This window comes from Cavia porcellus, unplaced genomic scaffold (assembly GCF_034190915.1).
Source record: "Cavia porcellus strain 051 isolate PalLab524CR breed Dunkin Hartley unplaced genomic scaffold, mCavPor4.1 scaffold_3, whole genome shotgun sequence".
Taxonomy (NCBI): Eukaryota; Metazoa; Chordata; class Mammalia; order Rodentia; family Caviidae; genus Cavia; species Cavia porcellus.
Genome location: NW_026947486.1, coordinates 20,541,905 through 20,565,631, shown reverse-complemented (window position 1 = coordinate 20,565,631; position 23,727 = coordinate 20,541,905). Strand labels below are relative to the sequence as shown.

General features: G+C 45.8%; 1 protein-coding gene across 2 annotated transcripts; it reads right to left on the bottom strand.

Moving 5' to 3' along the window:
• Positions 1 to 1,549: 1,549 nt before the first annotated feature.
• Positions 1,550 to 19,501, bottom strand: Ppp1r3f (protein phosphatase 1 regulatory subunit 3F). Of its 2 annotated transcripts, none has more exons than XM_063245834.1 (4): positions 18,422 to 19,501; positions 8,595 to 8,650; positions 8,180 to 8,259; positions 1,550 to 3,887 (listed from the first exon to the last, which is right to left on the bottom strand). In XM_063245834.1, exons 1-4 carry the CDS (start codon positions 19,420 to 19,422, stop codon positions 2,631 to 2,633), a joined length of 2,394 nt encoding a protein of 797 aa, XP_063101904.1. In that variant the 5' UTR covers positions 19,423 to 19,501; the 3' UTR covers positions 1,550 to 2,630. The 2 variants fall into 2 exon arrangements, with proteins under 2 accessions (XP_063101904.1, XP_063101903.1); XM_063245833.1 differs by having other exon boundaries at positions 8,180 to 8,262; positions 18,422 to 19,498.
• Between the last annotated feature and the right edge of the window lie 4,226 nt (positions 19,502 to 23,727).

The following is a 23,727-nucleotide window of genomic DNA, read 5'->3' as shown; positions in this document are numbered from 1 at the left end:
TTAAATGTTTTCCTTGTTTCCCTTGCCTCACTGTCCTGGCTAGGACTTCTAGTAGAATGCTGAGAGGAAATGTTGACAGCAGACATCGTGCCATGTTCCCAATGTCAAAACTCTACACATTTTACTTTTAAAATAGTTCACTATAAATATTCATAGATGCCCTTTATAACAAAGGAACTTCATTTTACTACCCCTATGTATCATAATTGTAATTTTTCTCATTTAATGTGCTAATGATGCTAATCATGTTACATTCAAACACTAAAATACACTTGATACTGGGATTAAACCCAACTTGGTCATATTAAACTTTTAAAAATAGATTGGAGTTAGGTAGCTATAATTTGGTTTCAAATAATTGCATCTGCATTCTTGAAATTGTCTTATTCTCTTTGGACTTATCCTATTTTAATATCAAGGTCATATTAGCCCCATAAAATGAATTGGGCATGTTTCCTCTTCTTCTATACCCTGCAACTGCTTTTGTAAAATTGGTATTTGTACCTTGGATGTTTCAACAACGAAGCCATCTGGCCCCAGATGGGAACACTGTGTGGGAACACTTTGGCTACTTGTTTCTTCAGATGGTTATAAAACTACTTATTTTCCAGTTCTTTTTGATACACTTTGGCACATTATACCTCTGCAGTAGTTTATCCATTTTATCTACTTTCTCTAACAAGTTGGGATTGCCTATTTAGGTGTTCGCCAAATTATCACATCAATGGAAGGCCACAGACATATACCTGGATGTTGGTATTTAACAAAATTAAATATTCACCTTGAAAACCGTATTAAGATACAGGTGCATTGAATTGCTCGTTATCTGTTCTTGGCTTCCAGACCCCACCGCTGTTCCTTCATTGCCTCTCCTCCCATGCACTGGATTCCTTGTTTTTGAAAACTCAACTAGGCAACATTTCCCCCAAGATTTTCAGTCTCGATGCTAGGTGGGCATGTGCCCTGATCTCCCACAGCTCACTGGACCTATCACTGTTACTGTGCTGACCACACTGCACGAGATTCTCCGCCTGTTATCCCCACTGAACTGCAAGCACCTTCCTGTGTCCACAGAACAGAGCACAAGCTATCAGTCAACGCTTATGAAGCTGCACTGAGCTTGTAACCACTGAGTGACCAGCTATGCTCTCTAGGCATGTTGCTCATACACACATTTCTTTGTCCCTTCATATATTTCAAGCCACAGGCATGTTCTGAGCACCTACAGTGTGCCAGGGCAGTTCTACAAAAGTGGCCACTGTGAAAGAGGAATGCTTGAAGAGTGTGGCATCCCAGAAACCAAGTAAAGAAATGGCTGCAAGGTAAAGAAAATCAATGTGTCAAATGCTGCCAAGAAACCATGAAAGATGAGACAGACTTCACTGCCACTGTAGCAGTGTGAACATTATCAGGGACTTCAGCACTTTCTCTGAAGTGGTTGGGCCAAAAAACAGCCTGGTGTTATTTCAGAAAGGAATTGAGCACTGAAGGAGCAAAGAATTGAAGAGAAAGTGGCTAGTTACTTTAACAACTTTTGCTGAAAGGCCAGTAAATAAATATATGGTGTTTTATTTCACTATACAGTTTTTTTTATTTACATGCAATAAACACATCTGTCCTTTCTTTCAAAGCTTCTGGGTTTCCTCTTTTGAGTAACTATGCAGTGTCTGTGAACAGCAACTCTGATGTGAATTTTTCACAGCATATCATTCCCTCCATCCTTTTTGAGGCCTTCCTATCTTGGGGTTTGAGGAGTCTCCCTGCTGGTGTCAAAGGCTGTTTTTTCATTAACCTCAAAACCTTGTGGCTGACTCAAAACCAGTGTTCCCATGTCCACAACTAACTACAGCTACCACTGCAGCCACATGACTGACACCAAACCCTCATGTAGACACCATTCTTCCTCCCTGGCTCCCACCACCATCCAGATCCACACAGGCAGGCTCCCACAGGCAGAATGTGAAAAAATCAAAGGATCACATGTATTAGAACTATAAGATATGGAGATACAGATCCTCAAGGACATATTGAAGCAGCAGCAAGTGTGGTTGTGTCTGTCCAACACTCCCCAGCATGGTCCTCCCCCAGAACGTGGCCACCCTTCACGTTCAGGCCCAAACAGGAGACCAGTGCACAGCAAAGACACATCATTTCTCATAGAGCTCTATTGTGGCATATAATAATAGGTACTCTATATAAATTAAATTAAAAATAAAGCTCCAGCAGGTTGCACAGGTTGGCTGTTAATAAATATATCTCTGGGTAATTGTGCCCCAAGACCAGCTCACGACCACTCTCCCTCATCCAGAGAATTATAGAAAAATAAATACAGGCTCAGGGGGCAGGGAAAGGGGGACATGCCTGGTTCCATTTTAAAAGTTTATCTTACTCATACCATCCACTGTCCCCTTTTCTTCTCCATTAGTATCACTACAGGGAGAGCCCTGTGTTGCTTGGAGACCTAGGGGACAGGAAGGCCTCTCTCCAGTCCAGCATTCTCAGAAGCAAAGGACCAAAGTTCCTGACCACATAGGCCATGTATTCCATCTCAACCTCTGGGGTGATGGAGGGGCTGCCACTCCCCAGATCCCAGAGAGAAGAAACCTGTTATGCTGATCCCACAAGCAGCCCTATGAGAACCAGGCCAGAGAGAGGCACAGCGCAAGCACCAGGAGGGACACACCACTATTCAGAGCCACAGGGACCACAACCAACCCAGCTAGGACTCCCAGAGTCTGGGTCAAGGGGCCCCGGAGCTGAGGAGGCAAGCCACACACACATTCTGTAGGGCCTGCTAGGGCAGGAGACCTCTCTGGGGACTTGAGATCTGCACCTTCTTCTTCCTGGGAGACCACATGGGGCCTGGCCACACTAGACAGACTGACTTCAGCCCCTAAGGTACCAAGGAGGGTAGGATTCTGCTCCTGCAGGACTGGAGCATCTGACTGTTTGCCGAACACAGTAACCAAGCCACTTGCCCCCTCAGTGGTGACCTCCATCTGGGTTTCTGTCCCAGCCTTTCCTGGGGACCTGGTCACTCCAGCCATGAGCCTATTTGTGTGCAGAGAGTTGGTGTCCTTGCCCATTTCTTTCTCCAAATCGCCAGAAAACTGACCTTCTGTAGACAGAACCACAGGGCTGTCATAGCCTGAGCCATCTGCCCATGGAAGCCACACATCACCCATAGTGGCTATCACAGAGCGGGCCCCAGATAGGATTTCTGGAGGAGATTCTTTGGGGCTGTCTCCCTCAGGGCTAGAGGGAATGAGGGAGACCCCCTCTTCACCCTCCCCCTCATCATCAGGGTCCTCGGTGTCCTTGATGAGCTCCACACCACACCCCAGGCGTGCATAGTGCAGTGTGATCTCCTCAGCCAGGGCACTGTTCAGGGCCCGCTCAGGGCCAGGCCACTTCAAGATCAGGTCACGGTCCGTTAGGATTCCTAGAGGATGGCTGGGAGACATTCCCCCATTTGTTGGGTCCTCCCCGCCGCTTCCAGCCCCGCCTGCAGCCACAGCAGCTCGCAGACGGCTCAGGTGGGACAGGTAGAGCTGCTCCAGCTCCTGGTCAATGGTGTCTTCACCAAGCAGCTCCTCCAACCCACTTGTGACCCCCAGATCCCCAGTGGGCTCATCCATAACAGCCCCCATTTCCCACGTGGCCTCCACCTGGTGCGGGCTGGGTTGCAGGAAAAGCCCGGTGGCTCCCTCACTTATATCAGGCCCTGAGGCCTGGTCCCTGGGAAAGCCACCCAGGCCACAGAATGGGGTGGAGGGGGGAATCCTGATGGCTGGTGCCTGAGGGACCTCTGTAAAAGCCACAGGTAGACAGCTTCTGGAGATGTCACCCTCTTCTGGGGAGCTGCCTGTCACGGTAACTTCAGAAACCTGGAGCCATGATAGAGGTAGGGAGAGAAAGAAAATGAACGAATTAAAGAAAGGAATGAAACAAGCAAAAATAGTAAAAATTGGTGCAAGTCAGCCCCACAGAGATTTCCAAATAAAAATGCATTCAAGATCCCTCAGTAACTCTCTAAACTCCAAAGACTACCATCTATATTAAAAAAATAAAATGGAGTAAAAGGGATGTCCTACAGGTGAATCCAAGACATGCAGTGTGCATCAATCTTTGATGGATGATTACCAAGACATACAGTTAGTTTACCTGCAAACATAGCCAGAAAACCCATATGAATTCAAGATGTACTTTTCTTTAAAAACATTTACTTCCTAGCTCTATCTCTGGAAAAGGCCTACAATAACCAATCTAGTAGAACAACACACCAAGCCCTTAGATCTATGTCTCTAGATACTAGTCTACACTAAAAGGAACCATGGCTCCTTAGAGAACTAGGAGTGTGCAACACAGAGATTTCGCCAAGGATATGCTATCATAGCAGGATGTGAGGAAGAGTTCACCAAATGAGGGGGATTATTGAAAGACAAAAAGATACAATCAAGTATGTTCTTACTGGCCAAGGATAGGTCAATTTAAGCATCAAAAGTTAATAAATGAGTCAGATGTGGAGCGCCCCTGTAATCCCAGCAACTCTAGGAGGCTGAGGCAGAAAAATCACAAGTTCAAGCACAGTCTGAGCAACTTAATATGACTATCTCAAAATAAAAAAATGGAAAAAGGGGATAGGGATGGATCTCAGTACACAGGACCTCATTCAATCCTCAGTACCACAAAAAATAAAAAATTAATAAATGCAAGCCAGAAATGGTACTGTACCCCTGTAACCCCAGCATTCAGCAAGTTGAGGCAAGAGGATCACAGTGAGTTCAAGGACAGCCTGTAGCTACACGGTGAGCTCAAGGCTAGCCTGAACTGCATAATAAAACCTTTTCTCAGAAAGACAAAAAATAATAATAAATGCAATGGACTAAAAGTTACCAAATGTACTTAGAATCAATAAATTCATAATAATGCACCAAAACCAAAAATCCTTTAATTGATCAAAGAACTTTGAAGAAGTTCACTTTTGTCTGAATACTGGTAAATATAAGGGAGAAAATTAAGCATTTATACAGTATTCCCTGTATAAAGGTGTTTTGTCTTGTATGAGGTTTTTTGAAACAGGCTCATCCTGAACTCACTGCATAGCCCAGGCTGGTTTCAACTCACAATGACCCTTCTGCTTTAGTCTCCCAAATGCTGAGATTACAAGTGTGCACCACCATGCCCAGCATCGTGTATAAATTAGACCTCAATGTAGCCAAACAGATGATGGAATAAAATTAAAAAGGATTTAATTCTATTTAAATAAATTTAATTATAATAGATTACATTTAAGAAAGTAATAAAATCAATGGTTTACTAAGTTAATTGAATTTAAGACTAAAAGACTAAATTGATTAAATAAAATTAATGAATTAATAAAAAATACAATAAGAAACATGTTTCCACCTGGATGCCATCAGCCAAATTCACCCTGCGGAAAATATTGCAGGATAAATGGGGTTTCTTTAACAAATACATTTCAAGGAAACAAACCGGGAGAAATGACAAAATCTGAAGAAATGCATCAACTAAATGCAACATGTTGACATTGTTTAAATCCTAGAATACTTATGAGATAAGGAAAGTGGAACTCTGATAACCAAGAATTTCATGAAATGAAGTATGAAGGAATAGTGTACATTTTCTGTGATAATGGTACTGTGGTTGAGTTTTGGATTTGTATTCTTGCTGTTTGGTGGGTTTCTTGGTAATTCTTAATTTTCTGAGATACAAACTGCACTATTTGTGAATGAGATGGTGTCTGGACTTTTTGCTAAAGTAATTCCACTGTTGGTAAGAGTGCTGACTGGTACAACTACTGTGGAAATCAGTGTGGAGTTTACTCAAGAAACTAGGATTAGAGGTCTCATTTGACCCAGCTATTCCCCTTCTGGGTATCTTCCCAGAAGCATTAAAAGCACCATACCACAGTAATATATGTGCACCCATGTTTATAGCATCATAATTTGTAATAGCTAAATCTTGGAAAGAAACCAAACAGCCATCAACCAAGGAATGGATACAAAAAGATGTGGTCTTTTTATACAATGAACACTACTCAGCAAAAAAGAAGGATAATCTTAAGACTTTCTTAGGTAAATGGATGTAAGTTGAGAGCATATGCAAAGGTGAAATAAACTCACATGTGTAAATATTGTATTGTCTCCCTGGTGTGAGAAACTGAAAGAGCAAATAAGGCCCAAAATGTACACAGATATTGTGAAATGGGAAGAAATTGTTCAAAAAGAAAGAGGAACTAGAGAGAAGTAAAAAGGAAAGGAAAGAAGGAAAAAAGAAAAAATACAAGATAGTTATTTATACTAGTAGTTTCTCTTGGTTCACTGAAAAAAACATTTGTGCTAATGTTGTTTGGAGAACATTTTATGCTCATATCTTGTATTCTGAGTAATTACTTTGAAAATAACAATATGCAATGTGTTAACTATTATTATTCTCCCATTATGTTATGAAATTTTATTTTTCCATAAAATAAAAATTTTTTAAAAAAGAAATGCAAGGAGTAAAGGTGAAGGTATAAAGTAGGCATGGACACATATTGATATTTGTTGAACCTGGGTGATAGTATGAGTTCATTACACTACTCTCTTTATATTTGTACGTCTTCATAATGAAAAGTTAAAATACACACACACACACACACACACACTTTGGGGTGCCTCTGCCACCCCTGCTATCATCATCGTGGTTCACCTGCACCACCACTGTGGTCTCCTCTTTGGGGCTCCTGCTTCTGTCCTCCCCCAACAGTCTTATTCTCCAGATCACAACCTGAGGGAGTCTGTTAAACCCTACCTGCTCACCACTCCCCTATGGCTCCTCTGAGTAAAAAACAAAGTTCACACTGTGGCCCAGGAGGCTCCACCTAATCTGTCCCATTAATGAAGACCACACTACAGAGTGGCTCTGAGCAGGATTTAAAACTAATCAATTGGCTTTCTATGTTTACCTGTGAGTCTATCCCAAACCTAGGTCCCTTGTCTGGAAATGGGCAGAAGATTCACAGTAAGTGAGCCTTTATGGGTCACTGGTCTCGGCTGAGGCCTGTAGTGGCCTGTGATGCCAGTGATGCTTCAGAGGACAAGATAAAACCACAACTGAGGATGCCCTGCTCCAACCCCAATTAACTAGACAGGGACTGCAGCTGCAGGCATGTCACTCCTATGGTGAATATCAACCTGGAGATAAGACAGTTCTCCTAAGTAGCATAATTTACTAATTGGGGAGGTCTTTGAATGACTCCCAAGGTCTTGCTCAGTTCTCATGCTATCCACTTTAACCCTTTTTTTGTTTGAAAACCAAATAAATATAGGCTTCCAAGAGAAAATTCTTTGTCTCAGTCCCCGGAGAATCTCAAATTCTGCTAGAGGATTCTGATCCTCCTGGAGCTCTAAAATCAAACCACTTGTCTAGTTAAGCCTTCAACATCTACTGGTTTGGGAGGCTGTGGGCATTATCAACCCATAATACCGTCACCTCACTGACCTCACCCCCACCACACTGCCCTCCCTCACTGTTCCTAGCACACCAGCCCTGGTGCTGACACTTCAGGGACTCTGCATACACTTGGACATCTCTCTAGTTACCCATGTAGCTTGCTCCCTTATGTTCGTATCTCTCAAATCTCACTTATCATTAAGGCCCTCGCAGGCCATTTTCTTTCTTTCTCATTCTCTCTCTCTTGCTCTCCCCCACCCCATCCCTATAGTTTTTCTCCTTAGCAAGCACTCGTCCTCTTCTAAAATAATGTATTTTAATTAGTATTTTATTGTATCTTGCCCCACTAACATGTAAATCTCATACATACAGCGTTTTGTTGTTGTTGTTGTTGTTTTTCTTTTTTTGTGTGTGTGCACCAGGGTTCAAACTTACAACCTTGCGCTTGCCAGGCAGGCACTTATGTCACTGAGCTAAATGTCTAGCCCTGGACAACGTTTTTATTGACGTTTCCAGTATCTATAACACAGAACAAGTGCTCTTTAAATATTTGCTAAATTAATAACTGAGATTCCTTTAACACCAGGGGAATCACTGCATTCTTCTCCTCCCCTATCAGCTTCCAGTTTGTATGACCTCCCTCCAACCTAGGGTAGACCCAAAGTTAGTTGGCTCTATCATCACTGTGAACCATCCACCCTGAGGTGCAGGGCCCACTTACCTGAAGTGTCATTTGAGGCCATGGACGGAGAGGGGTGGGGGCCACCAGAGAACCCAATGACTCCTGGACATCAGGATGCTCTGCTGAAGAGAAGAGAAGGGCAGTTTGGGGCAGGACAGTCACATAAGGCTTGACTTTAAGAAAATCTGCTAGTCCACCCAACTGACAGTTTTTTGAAGCTTTTTGAGGCAGTTTAAGGATGGCTGAGAGTTAGCACTTTATTTTTATAGAAAGAAAACGGGGAAGAAGAAAGAAATGGTAAAAAGAGGCTAGAAAAGTTACATATAGCTCAGTGGCAGAGCACTCTCCTAGTCCACGCAAGGCCTTAGTTTCTATCCCTAGAACTATGAAACAAGCAAAAAAAAATCTGAGACATTAAAATGGGACTAGAACTCCCCGCTTTCCAGGTGCTTACCCACAGCAGGGGTATTATCATCCATGGTCTTCATCCTCAGCTCCACCTCAGGAGGCCTGTGGGGCAGAGGAGAGAGTACATGGATCTAGCACCCTGAATGGTCAGTTATGCCACCCAGAGGCACCTTCTGCACTGTCTTCTGAACCTCTCTTCTACTGCCTCTTTTTATTCCTTGATCATAAAAGTCTTACACACTCATTGTAGATTTTTATGCAATACAGGAAAATATAAAGTTGCAGGAAACAATCATACATCAATCAGACATGTACTATCACCATTTTGGCAATTTTCATTCCAGACATTTCCTAAAATCGTTTAGATTTTGTAGACATGTTTTCACAGCTGGTTTTGTTCATTAAAAAAAATCACTACAGACTTTTGTAAACATTGAAAACAGCTGGTTAATACTCATATCATATAGGTTTGCCATAATTTATGTAGCTATGCCCTTCCAACTGACCCTCTAGGTTGTTTCCTTTATTTGCAGTCATAAAGCAAATTTCAGCAAACAGCACCAGGCATAGTTTTATCACCAAGTTTGGGAGTATATTCCTGATTGTGGAGGAAGTCATCTTATCCACAGGCAAGTGACAAAGTTCTAGGGGACAGGGAACAACAGAGGGAAGAAACAAAGGGGAATGGGAAGAGGATCAGAGAGGCTGGGTCGCTTGCCCAGGGCCCTATCAACTTGCCAGGTTACACCTTCTTACCTGTACTATGGTCAACAGAGAAGCCAGGAGGTACACATTAGGTACAAGGGAGTCAAGAGGAATGAGGATGGAAAGGCAGACACCAGAGCCTGGTGCAGAGCATGGCTTAAGTCACAGGAAAGACTGTATTTAGTGGTCTTACTGCTCCTTCATCATCCAAGTCAGATCCCTGAGTCACATAAGCCAAGTGTATTTCAGATCCTGCCAGAAGTAAGGTCTGGCCATGGAGACAGCACTGCTCCTGTTTCCACGTGAGTATCAAATACTGACAGATAAGGCAAATAAGGGAAGCACTGACTACATGTTCAGAGACTTGAGAGTGATGGAGGAAATTGCACAGATCTTTTACTTCATATGAGGCAATGAATTGACACTGACATTTGTGGAAATAGTACTTTGTGAAAACACTCAATCAATTGCCTTTACAGAAACAGAACATCACTAGCTGACCTGCACATAGTACTATGGCATTAGGAACTGGTCTACATGCTTCACATGTATCACTCCTCACTGTACCCTAGATGACAGGTACTCCTAATCCTTTGAAATAGGAAGTGCAATTATTTCTATCTTACAGTGATGAAACAGAGGCTGAGTAAGTGGCCCAAGGTTACACAAAGGAACTAAAACACAGGCCTTTTGGTTCTTAACCAAAAAGCTGCCACTTCTTGGATGAGGGGTATGGAGTTTTACCCAGTCTCATCTCCAACTCTTTCTAGAAGTGGGTAACACAGGTTTTTCTCTGAATTTGTCTCCCCACCACCACCATATTCATTCCCAGTTTCCCTGCCTCCATGGGACCAGCAGCTAGACCATCAGACACAGTGGCCATAAGCAGTTTTTATTAGCACCTAGAGGAGGAAGTTCAAACCATGTACAGTACATGGATCTGGTCTTAGAGCTTTGGAAGGGACAGTCCATCTTTCTCTGTGGTCCAGGACTCATGCATGCCACCAAAGAAGTATTTGAATCAGAATACTACCAAACCTGAAGTGCATGCCTCATACATGGCACAGATGAGAAAGGGATTCAGAGCAAACTGCCTTGGTCCCACAGCAGTGCCCTCAGCAGGTTTAAAATTCAGGCCTTTGGATTTGTGCCTCAACACGATTTCTTCCAGCTATCACTGACTTCTCCGTTAAAAAAAAAATCATCTCCCTAGGATGTCTTCGAGAATATCCCAAACAGACAGAGAGCCTTCATTATTCCCAGTACAGGACAAGTCTCCCTCTCATCTGGCCCAGTTCTGACTGTATGACAACCAGGCTCTGATAAGCCACTACAAATTTATAGATCTGAGAGTGAAAAAAGAAAGAACTTCGGAAGGAGCCTCCCAACAGGAAATGGATCCCACAATTCAGCTAACGGAAAGTAAAACAAATACAAAAGAATCCTTCAGCCATCAGGCCTTCTCTTTCACAGCCAAAGAGGTGAGAAGATTGGGACATCAAATATCGTCAGGCAACTGAGTCCATTCTAAGCTCCACAAAGACGGCAGAAACAAACAAGCTGCTCTCCCAACCTCTGAAGTCAGAGAAATGAAGTCAGGAAACAGGCATTTATCATTCATCTCCTCTGACACGGGCCCTTTCCACTGATTATGCCAAGTCATTTGAAAACCTTCACATCCACTCTTCAATAGAGAACCTTTCTCTTTTTACAAATGGAGAACCTAAGACTTAAGAAACTGCATCTGTACACCCACTGACTATGTACCACACTGATAACCTACAAAGAAGGTATCACTTTGAAGACAGTCTTCAAAAATATATATAGATATATATCAGTCTTTGATAGCAAAATCTTTATATAAGCTATTACTACAATCAAAATGAGGACAGTAAGAAAAATTCAGTCCCAGTGTACACTGACTCACTGATTAGTAACAGAGAAGAGAGGTTCTTAGAAAAGTGGGGAGGAAGATTCAGAACAAAACTGTACTTACAGTGTGCCTGCTAATTTTCAAGAAGAAAACCTTCCCTTTTGGCACCAGTCCCACAAATGACATGTGGCATCCTCTCAGGTGCTGTGGGCAGCAGAGGCCAAGGACATACATTGCTGCAGGTGTCTTGGACACACACCATTTGAGTGTTTATGAACTCTCCTCAAGCCTGTGTCACCTGGAAGGAGCCACCTCACACCTGCACACCAGTTTCCTAGATATGAGTGTTCCTCCTGCCATCTGGAAATTCAGTGGCTGCTGACCTCAGACAGGACCCCAAGAGACCAGGGTGGGTGAGATTTTAGAGAAAGGTGGCACAGGCCCCAGCCTAGGCCAGCCAAGACAGCATAGAAGTTGCCAGCTGGAGAGTGAGCAAGCACACAGACGAACCCCCTGAAGGAAAGCAAAACATTCTCACAGTAGTAACATCACCGCCATCACCACCACCACCAGAATCCTCTGTGAGTGCCCCCTGTACTCCTGACTTCAAAGAATTTCACCAGCCACAAGTGGGTCAGACACCAAAGGGAAACTCAGCAGAGCCCAGCTCTCAGAGACAACCTGATGATGCTGCTACTCTCTGAGGGAACGAATAGCTTCACAAAGCTGCCCTGACAATACTTGGAATCCCAGTTACCCTAGGCCATGTGCTTTCTTGAAAGAAAGGGGCTTAGGCAGCTGTGAAAGCCACCAAGTTATGTAGAACACAACCACTGTGTCAGCCTCAACTTTGGGACTTGCAGACAAGTCAGCAGGGGGTAGGGAGGTAGCAGTTCATCATGCCCTGGCCTTCTTTCATAGCAATAGTTCTCTGCCAAAGCTCACATTAAGAAAACCAATTTACATCACAACCCAGCATATTTACACAAGTATAAATGTATATGCACACATAAAACTGAAAAGTTGTTCTTTGAATGAAACAATACTTACCTTTACTATGTATTGTGATGCACTCTGGTATTTTCTATGCTTTTTGTATTTGAGAGTCTTACTATCTACTTCAGGCTGGCCCTGAACTCACTAGGATCTTCCTGTCTCAGCCTCCTGAGTGCTAGGATTATAGGTGTGCACCACCACACTCAGTTTCTATGCCTTTTTTTCTCAGTACTGGGGATTAAACTCATGATCTTGTGCTTGCCAAGCAGGCACTTAAGCCACTGAGCTAAACCCCTGGCCCTCTATACCATTTTTTTAAATGTTTGAACCCAGTAAGTTGGCTTTACATCTCAATAAATGCGCAGGACATATAACTTCAAATACCAGCTCTGTCACTTATCAGCTGTGTGACCTGGGGCAAGCTACTTAACTTCTCTGTGCCTCAGTTTTCTCATCTATAAACAGGGAATAACAAAATACCTACACCTCAACAAGTTATTGAGTGGACTGAGGAAATATGTGAAAAGAACCCACAAAGTGCTTAACAATAATTCCCCCCAAAATCATACTGAAGGAAACTGAGACTCTGAAAAGGAAACCAATGTGCCCAGTGGTGCCCAGCTGGTGGGACCTTACCCAGCCTGGCATGGCATTTAAGAACTGGAGCACTGGTGCAGGACCACGCAGGCTCTGGTCCCAACCCTGCCAGAGTGTGGCCTCAGGCCCACATCCTTGTCCTTAACCATGACACTAACAGTTTTCCATGGAATAAAAGGGGATCATCTTCACATTCAATCCTTTCTCTCTAGACAATTTAGAGGACCACTGACTCATGCTGTTTCAACTCCAATGGCTCTCACTTCCCCTAAGGCTGTCAACTCGGATTCAGATATCAAGTTGGCTCCTTTCCATTCAGTTATAGGTGCACCTAAAACCCACTGAGGCCTTACTGTGCCTTGGGCCCAGTGACAGACGCTGGAGACATACTGGTGAATAAACCCACCTAGGAAACACAATTGAGTATGGAAGACATTAAAAAATACTCAAACTCATTCTTTTAGCAAACATTTATTAAGCACCTGCTAGGTGCCAGGCACCATGGCCGGTCTGTGACAATACAGTGGTGACCAAACACAGACTATGTCCCTACCCCTCTCGGAGTTTACAGTCTAGTCATCCAGTAACCCCCTAACGAAGATCAGACTATAAACTGAGGTTAGTACCTTCAGAAAAGTAAAGAGTATCCTAGAACAAGGCATCCTGGCCCAAAGCACAGGGCTAGCAAAGGCTTAAGAATGCTTAGAAAACAAGCAAAGAAGTGGGCAGGGCCTTAATAAGAGGCGGCTCTGGAGCATGTTGGGGAGGTGATGAGCGCAGCCATAGATAAGGTGAGTTTGAGGAACCTTTGAGATTCAATCAAGTAGAAACACCAAGTTAGGACACATGAGGCTTAAAGAAAGAACAAAGAGGCTGAAAGAAAGAACAAAGAGGGGCCGGGGATTTAGCTTGGCAGCATAAGCGCCTAACTGGCAAACACGCATTCTGAGTTCCATCCCCCGTACAAAAAAAAAAAAATAATAATGTAGAAAGAACAAAGAGAAGGGCCAGGAAGTTCCTAGAAAAAGTAGCAGAATGTATTCTCCAGGCCAGGGCCAGGAAGTTCCTAGAAAAAGTAGCAGAATGTATTCTCCAGGCCAGGGACGTAACTATCTTCAGGAATGATAAGATACTTCATGACTGTAGAAGCTCTTGTGAAATTTAGCCCCTGTTGGGGGGGGGATAAGTAATTGGGGGTGAGCTAGCAGAGAAGTTGCAGGAAACACTTTAGGTCAGTTTGCAGGATGAAGGGTGCGGGAGTCAGGCACAGGTGGGGTCAGTAGAGACTGAGATCCTGACCTGAGGAAGGGTTATCAGATAGCATCAAGTGAGGACAGGAGAAAATCTGCCGGACAAAAAGGTAGAGTTGATAAGGCCAGATTTCAGAGCAAGTGGCAGAAAATTAGACCCTGGAACACACGATAGGAAACTAGCCCAAGGGTGAAGGGACCCCTCCTCACCAATAACCGAGGGGAGGGAAATTAAGAGTGCAGGCTTGAGAGCTGAAAGTGGCAGAGTTCTATTCTTGTGGTTTGTATTTTGTTTTTGGAAGCAGCAGGTAAAGTCTGAAGGTAAAGAACATTTGAAACTCACATGAGATAGGCCCAGTGCGGTGATCTACACCTGTGATCCCAGCACTCTGGAGGCTGAGGTAGGAGGATTGCCATGAGTTTGAGACCAGCCTGGACTGCATAGCAAGTTCAAGGCCAGCCTCAACTACATGAGACCCTGGCTCCTAAGAAACTCACATGAGAGAGGTGATAAGAGTGAATCAGAAAAATAGAGGAGGACTTCCAGGAAGGGTAGCAAATGATCCTAAATTTGTGGCAAGACTCATTTATTACACTATGTGGCATTCACTAACAGGGCTTGCCTAAGAGCCCAAGAAGGTTGCAGCAGATGGGTTTCCCTGAGGAAGTCCTCTTACAACTGAAAGGTCTACAGGAGAAGACTACAAGGGGTACCAGACAAATGTTCTTGCTGAAGGAAACAGCCACAAGCAAAGGCCCTGAGGCAGGAAGAAGCAAGGCCCACTCCAATAACAGAAAGACCATGGTGACAGGAGCTCAGGAACAGAGACCAGTTCATGAAATAAGACAACTACCAGAGGAGTCCACATTGGGAGTAGGGGAAGGGGATGCTTGAATGCCGTGGACCAAGGCCATGGTCAAGCCTTGTTGCTCTTTGTTTTTAAGAATAACAGGACACCTGGAGCTGGGCATGGTGGTGCATGCCTGTAATACCAGCACTGGGGAGGCTGAGACAGGAGGATCACAGAGAATTCAAGGCCACAGAGAATTCAGACACAGCAAAACCTTATCTCAAAAATAAATAAATAAATAAAAAAGAGTCATAGGACAACTTCTCACAATGTCAAACCAATGAAGACCAGGAGGTCTGTGCCTAATACTAGAGTCCTAGGACCCTGGACTCTGTGAGCCTCAGTTTGCTTGTCCAGGAAAGAGAGATAAAAAATAGCCTACCGGGCCTGGGGATTTAGCTCAGCGGCATAAGCGCCTGCCTTGCAAGCAGGCAGTCGTGAGTTCGATCCCTGGTACCGATAAAAAGGAAAAAGACAAAAAAAAAATAGCCTACCTCACATGGACTGTTATCAAGAGTAAATGAACATCCAAGTACCTAGCAAAGCCTGGGGGCTCAGCCGGGTCTCACACAAGCCCACCCAGCTCCACCAAAAAGCCTCTGGTATCTTAAGAGCAATCTGCATCTTTTTCCCTGCAAGGACCTACCACAGTGCAGAGCACACAGCAGGTCCTCAATAAATGCTTGTTGACAGATTATCTCTATGCCTGAGAGGTACTAAATGTCTGGCTCTGCAATGCAAGAAAAGCAGCCATTAAGGTTTCTAACCTACAGCTCAATGTCCACTGCAGACTCCCACACCTGCACCTGATGTGGCCATCCACAGAGCACAGTGGACTTGCAGCCAGCATTTCCTGAAGCCCCCTCCAGTGGGATTCCCACAAGTAAAGAATGTCCCCTGAGATCCTTCACAATGTCCCCAGAGTGCTGGATCCCAAGGGGGAAGCCATTCTTCAACAGTACTCCAAGTCACCCTGCACCACACAGGTTTCAAAACAATAATAAGTTGAAATGTACTCGCCAAGAAAGCCACCAAACCTACAAAGAAAATCTTATCGCTGATCCTGCAATGAGCACCAGCCTCCCCTTTGCAAGAGCTGAGATCAAAAGATAAGAAGCTATCAAAAAGCCATCTGCCCACTTAAAATAGTATCACAAGTCATGTTAGGAACCACAGACCCGGGGCCAGTTACCAAAACAATTGTATAAATGGGGCGCTTCAATTTCTCCTAAAAACCACCCATGTATTTTAAAAGAAAAACATTCTTTCCACCTTGGCCCAGCAAGGTTTTGATTTCTCTGGTCCCTTCCTTTCACACTCTTGAAAATGACCAAACTCCACCACCCAAATTGTCGTATTTTGCAGACAACAGCTCCCAGCTGATATGACACCTGGGGAAAACTGACAAATTCAGGTGGCTGTGGGCCACTACTGCTCAACCTCTTGACCTGGGTGGTAGTTACTCAAATGTATATGTAAGTTCAAATCTACTGAGCCATACACTTAAGATGAGTGCACTTTATGTGAATACACCTCAATAAAACACAAAGCACATACAAAAGGAGAGGCGTTAACACACCGAGGACACAAAGTAAAATCCAGAATTTGACCAGGACCTTCCAGGCCTTCAAGAGGATCAGTACTTCTAGAATTTCTCCCCTGGTCCTGTCTTCACTAGCTGAGAGACTGAGAAAGCTGGATTGCCTCTCTGAACTCCATTTCCCCACTCTCTGGGGATAAGAACAGTACCTACATCACATAGCACACACAGCTGACCTCAAAAACAACAGAACCAATGCTCTTGGAAAGAAAATAAGTAAATGCTGACCACTGTTATCTTCTGCAGCTACACCACACCTTGATTACCCTGCCCAAGTCTGCTGCATCCAATTCAGCCACACACGACTGTCATCCCTTTAGATGAGGAAACTGAGGCAAGGCCACACAGCTGATAATGAGCAGAGCTGCATTTGGGATGTAGAGAACTACACATGAGTACCTAAACATCAATACTAGCTCATACCTCTATGGCACTACTTTGAACTAGGCTCAGTTCTGAGTGTTTTTACTCACATGTAGTGAGGCAGGTACCATAATTACCTCTTTTACACACAAGGGTAGGGTCATCTGAGGCACAGTGTGGTTAAATGAGTTGGCAAAACTCATAAAGGCAAAAAAATGGCATAGCTTGATTTTGAAAACAGACACCCTGATGCCAGAATCTACTCTATGCTGTAAGCAAAGCCATATTGCCAGTCTCCTTTAAACTGTCTAAGGCTATGGAGGGACTCACAAGTTGCTAAGTAGTTCTTTTATGTTTGTTCACTTACTCAGACACAGCTGCCCACCAACTGAAAGCAAGATATTCCTGAACCACTCACTGCATAAGGCTTTACTAGGACTAGCAGAACCCCCTAAACATCTTGCTACAGCCTGCAGTTCCTGATCCAGCACCCACAAGGTCAGAAAAAAAAGCACTTTCTCATTTCCACTTCCAACCCTCCCAGGAACATAAAAATGTATGCATCTTGGAGGGACTCCACTGACCCCAGGCTAGACTTAAGACTGCACCAAAAAGCAAGCTTAGCTATTGCCCTTGAAAAACTCAGACCTTAATAGAGGAAAGCAAGGAAAATCTTGTATGTCTCTTTCTCCAGCCTCTAAATGGTTACAGAAGGTGTGGCACGAAGCAAGAAATATGAGCTTCAAGCCCACTCTCCATCTGGTTCTGTCTCTGCCAAGGCCACTACTTCCCTGAAAGTATGACTTCACACCTTCACCTCTGCAGAAGCCTCATGCTAGATTACAGCAAAAAGTAAAATGTGTATAGGATTCAAGGTCAGGCATGGCTGAGTGAAAAAGCCAGGCACAGAAACTTCCTCAAACAGTTTCTCCATTTTTGGAACCTGGATTTCCTGCTCTTTTAGATGGAGCTCAGATTCCCTAACCATTGTCAAAGCCTTTGATCCACACTACCATGTAACTGTAGTTCTCCCCACTCCAGCACACTGCCCATCATACAAACCATGATTATTTCCTGCCTCAGGACCTTTGCACTTACTGTTTCCCCTACCTAAAACACAAACCTTTCATATACGTACAGAATGGTTTCCTTATCTTTCATTACTGAGTTTAAATAGCACTTTGTCATAAGTCCTCCCTGTACCTTTATCTATCAACTGTCTCTCTCCCATAATTCTAACCTATCATTATCCAGGACTCACCTCAAAAGCTCTCTGAGCACCATGTCCTAGCAGTCACTCCTTCCCAATCTATCCCCTGTAACTTTATCCCTACTTATCTATTTACTTGCTTGTTTTTTCAAACTATCTCCCAAGGGACCCTTATATGATCCTTGAGGGCAGGAAAGATGTCTGTCTTGTTCACGGCTTTCCAGTGACACTCAATAAATGAATGAATGACATCCTGGTCATTTAAACAGTGACAAGCACACATTTGGCCTCTACTATTCTTTGGCTGACTGAATGCACCCTCCTCCCTGTCCTGAAGAGCAGGCCTGATGGATTCCTGGACCAGGATGCTGGTCCTCCAATTCTACATATAGCCCTGAGTTGGCGGAGGTGGCGCTGGCAGACATTACCTGCGCCTCACCGGCTTCATGCAGCTCTTCAGCTGCCTGGCCTCAGCCTCCACGGGACCCTGGCACTCAGGCTGTGGCTCCAGCTGCTGCAGCTGCTGCTGCTGGGGCAGCCCTTCAGCATCAGTGGGTGTGGGAGCGGGTGCAATCCGGAGCAGAACTGTGTAGTTCCGGCCTTGGTTGTTGGCCCAGAAAGTGCCCTCGGGGGTCTCATAGCGCACCACGAAGTCGAGGCGCGCCCCATCGCCCGCGCCCTCCGCAAAGGGCAGCTGGAAGGCAAAGCGGTCGGTGCGGCCGCCGTCGTCGGGCGAGGAGGCGGACGCCTGGCCAGGGCCCAGGCCAAGACCCAAATCCAGGATGGGATCTCCTGCTCCTGTTCCTCCCGCTCCAGCCCCAGGTAGGCTGCGCGGGACGTAGCGCGCTGGGTGGTCGCAGAAGGAAGCCCAGCCGTCGTGTGAGGCCCGCACGTGCACCGCCTTCTCGAAAGAGCGGTTCAGCACGCGCACCAACCCGCGCAGCACAGGCGGGCGCCCCCCGGGCACCCACACCCCGGAACCCCCCGGGACTGCTCCAGGTGGTGGCAGCAGCGCCTCCAACTCCACCATGACGCGCCCCAAGCGCTCCAGACGGCCCGGCGCGGGCGGCAGCGAAAATGTGGGCACCAGGTAAAACCCCCCGCCAGCGGGAACGGGGCATGGCGGTAAGGGCTCGGGAAAGGCCTCCTCTTCCTCCTCCCCTTCATCCCCATCCTCGCCGTCGTCGTCCTCATCAGCCCCGCCGCTACCGCCATCTTGCCCGGCCGCCGCCGCCATCTTGCCCGCCCCGGGCCCGCCCCACGGCCGGTAGCGGCGCAGCTGCGCCAGCGGCAGCCCCAAGGCCTCGTCGGCGAAGAGCACCCTCCGCGGAGCCACCGCCACCTCGACTGAGGTGCGGGGCTCACCCGCAGCCGGCGAAGGGGGCGCGGGATGTCGCAGCGGGGGCTCCACAGGGGCCGCGCGCGCCATATCGGCGGCAGCGGTGGCGGCGGCAGCGGCACCGACGGCACCGGCGGTGGGACCGGCGGGGGCAGGGCTTAAAGGGCGGACAGCCAATGGGAAGGCCAACGTGGGGGGGTATGGCGCACAAGGAGCGTAGGCGGTGAAATGAAGACGGGTATAGCAGACACCCAATGGGCAGCCGCGCGTGAGTGACGTAGACGCTGAATGAAGCGCAGGAGAAGCACGCAGCCAATGGAGGTGCTCGAAAGTGGGCGGTGTGGGAGGTGGAATGATCGCAGAATCAATGGGGTAGCCGGAGTGGGGGCAGTGTGCAACCCAGGAGACAGAGAGTAGAGTAGGCCAGCAAAAGAAGTCTAGGTGGGAGAGTGTAGACAGCATTAAAAGTGGAATGGCTGCAGGCGAAGGCTCAGCAAAAGCCAACCCAGAGGTTCGCAAAGTGGGCGATCTGCGGTTTGCGTAGGCTATGGTACGTAAAGTAGAGAGCAGCCAATCGGGAGCCGTGTGCTGGTGACATAGAGTCAAAATGACGGTAACGCCTGTATCGAGCCAATGAGGAGTCTTGTGAGCGTGCCCTAGGACTTCAGGGGAAGGTGCCAAGGCGGAACTAGCCAATACAGAGACTAAAAGGGGACCTAGAGGCAGTGTGTTAGCGGCCGTGAGGCGGGACCATAGGGAACAGAGCCAATGGAGATGGCGATAAAGGCGGGAGCAAGGAAGAGAGGTGGCAGATAGCCAATGGGGGAGCCAGGGTGAGTCTGTGCGCACTCAAGGAGCCGTATTACTATGCAATAAGCAATGCCAGGACTGGATACTATAATGGAGACTGAGGGAGGCTAGGAGGCAAGATTGGAAGAACAGAGACAACGGGGCGGTGTAGGTGATGTGAAGGAAGACACGAGTAGCCAATAAGGAGGCTAGAAAAGAATTAAGTGCACAGGCGAGCCTGGGTTATTGAGTAGTTGAGAGCAGAACCATAGAATGTAGGCGACCAATAGGAAGCATGTACTTCTAGGGGATGGTTTTACCTGTTCTCCTAGCTTCCGTGATTCCCCATTGCTCTGTGAATGCTAGTGTCTTAAGGCCTAGACTGCATCATCAAAGAAGGCCAAAATGCTCTCCTTTCACAGATCCTGAGTATCCTCTAGCCACCTCCCACCTCTTGAGTGGTACCACTAGCCAAGAATGTCTCTGTTCCTTAATGTCCCCGACTGATTCTAAGCGTTCTCCAAGACATGACACTTTTGTTAAATGAATGGCCATGTGGGAAACGGGTGTATGCGAAGGGTTAGCTTTCTTTGACTTCAGCTCAGCAAACACTGAGCCTCGCTGTGTGCAGCCAGGAGTTGATTAGCCATATTAATAGATACTGAGTAAAGTAACCATAAAATCAAAGCCCTGCCCTTCTTGCCCAGTTTGACACTTCATATCCCACAGTGGTCTCACCTCATTTCTTTCTCTCCTCATCTTCTCCTAAGAATACTGTTCCTTCTGCTTCCCCAATCTAGTGAATTCTTTTCACCTCTGCAGTATCACCTGCAAAACAGAACTGTAGCTTCTCTCCGCTCAATGTGTCTATAAATAACGTTCCCCCTCCATTATGGAGAATTTTTCTGAACACCTACCATATGCCAGGTTCTGAGTATGCATTATTTCAGTCTAATCTCCACAGCATCCTCAGGAGGGAGCCACCCCACTCACACACACACACAACCAGCAACTTCTCTCCAGTATCCAGAGAGGAGTCATAACAGAACTGTTTGCAGTATCATTGATGGAATGTCCACTTTACAAGCTTTAATTTTGTGACTTGAACAATTATTTCTAAGATGACAATATGTAATCCATTAACTAGTGATTTCCTACTGTTCATTTTTTTTCTGTAAATCTGTATAACTTGTACCCTTTCCCTGCTTTTTTTTTCTTTTCTCCTTAAATAAAATTAAAAAAAAAAATTCAGAGAGGAGTCATAGGTCAGAAAGGAATATGTTCTCCTATAGCAAAAAAAAAAAAAAAAACATGAATGTATGGGGCTTAAGCAAAATAGAACTTTCTTGCTTTTTTTTTTCTAATCTAAAAGCTTAAGCTGGCAAGTAGTCCAAAGATTCCATCCTACCCACCCAGCTTGGGTATCATCTGTGCCCTGGTCTGACTCCATGACTGATCCTTCAAATCCTGTGTGCTCATTATTCACATTTCCCCAAATTCAACCTCTTACTACCGTCTCCACTCCCAGCACTGTCACCTGGACTATTTTTTTTTTGTCTTTTTCATTTTTTATCAGTACCAGGGATCGAACTCACAACTGCCTGCTTGCAAGGCAGGCGCTTATGCCGCTGAGCTAAATCTCCAGCCCCAAAGGTTGAGCGGCCACCTGGACTATTGAAGTAGTTCACTGGCCCCTGCTTCTTTCCTCACACCCCACACTCCTACCTTTGCCAATCAAGGGATCCTGTTAAAATTCTGAGACCATTAACATGTCCTCTTGCTTAAACTTCTCATGAGTTTCTCCTCATTCAGACCAAAAGCCAAAGTCATTACAATGGTCTACAAGTCCTGCATGGTCCTAATCCCACTAGTCCCCTCTCTGACCTCACCTTCTCCCCTTATTCTTCTCACTTTCTTCTTAACTATACCAGCCTGCTTGTAGACGGTAAATAAATCAGGCAGTCTCACCTCAAGGTCTTTGCACTGGCTGTTTTCTCTGAAATTCCACAAATATTGACATGGCTTCCTCCCTTGCTTCCTTCAAGTCTTTTTCAAAGGTTCCCTTCTCTGAAGATGTTCTCTGACCTGTTTAATCCTGTCCACTCTCCCTCAAGTCCCAGTACACTCAATCCCCTAACCCAGAATCCTTCTATAGGAGAGAATATGGTCCAGGATAGAAATGAGGTACTAACCTCTGCTCTCCCCTGCCCACCTGGCCCCCAGTCCTCATCGTGCAAAGATCCAGCAGCAGTAGCATCACCCTTCTCATATCCCAGGTCCCACTCAAGTAGCCTCCTAGGACCCTTCAGCCACTCCTCTTACTTGTTTTCTACTTGTCTGAGCAATCTGTCTTATAGACTAGGTGACAGTGAGACGATCAAGGGAAAGTAGAAGGAAAATGCAGCACATACCTTGGACCCTGAGAGAGAAAATCAGCCCCTTCTCCCAGCAGGAGATAGGTGCTAGGACAGGAATTGGAACTTCAACTTCTAGAACTGGCCTGGTTTGTAATTACATGGGTAGTATAGGGAATGTTCAGACCTAAGTCTTCAGGGAGTTCTATGTTCTACCCCTTGGGGACATCCCTACAGCCAGTGCCCCAGGACTCCTTCCTGACAAGCATGCTCTCTGCACCCCTTCCCTTGTTCCCTCCCACAAGTAAGATTCCCGTAAGCAAGCAGGGTCCCTCAGACCTCCAAGCTGAGGGCCTTTATCCTGCCTTGGTGCCTCCCCTGCTGCCTAACACACAGAGGCCATCTCTGATTCTTAGACGTGTCCCAACAACTCCGAAGCCCCAACCAGTGAAAGTTCTGTTTTGAACTAATGTTAAGAAGTGTGGGGTTTTTTGTTGTTGTTGTTGTTGTTGGCTGATTTTTTAGGTCTCTCTCTCCCTCCCTCCCTCCCTCCCTCCCACCTTCCCTCTCTCTCACCCTCTTCCTCTCCTCACTTCTTCTTCTTCTTCTTCTTCTTCTTCTTCTTCTTCTTCTTCTTCTTCTTCTTCTTCTTCTTCTTCTTCGTCTCCTCCTCCTCTTCCTCCTCATCCTTCCCCTTCTCCTTTCCCTTCGTCTCCTCCTCCTCTTCCTCCTCATCCTTCCCCTTCTCCTTTCCCTTCCCCTTCCTCTTCCCCTTCCCCTTCCTCTTCCCCTTCCCATTCTCCTTCTCCTTCTCTTCCTTCTCCTTCTCCTTCTCCTTCTCCTTCTCCTTCTCCTTCTCCTTCTCCTTCTCCTTCACAAAGCCAAGCCAAGTTCATTCTGGGATTTTCCAGAAAGGTGAGTTGCATTAAAGAAAGATGCTGTTCTTTTTTGTTTTGAGGGCTTAGAAGGTAGGGAAAGAAAAAGGGGTTAAGTAAAGAGTGGGCTTTGGCCAGTGGATTTGTATTGGGCAAATAAGAAGCTGTTTTCAATTTCTCTTCCCCAAGCCTGAAGCTAAACTTGCAGAAGGGCTGGAGTAGACATTGGATGACTAGAAACCCGAGCCCTGCAGAGAACTGGAGAGTGGATGCTGGAAACCTCAGCCCCAGCCTGTCAGCAGAAGTCCCTGGAGGCTGGTCTTCCAGCGACCAATGGTTGGAGCAAATGAGTGTACCTAAGTGAGGAAATGCAGCCT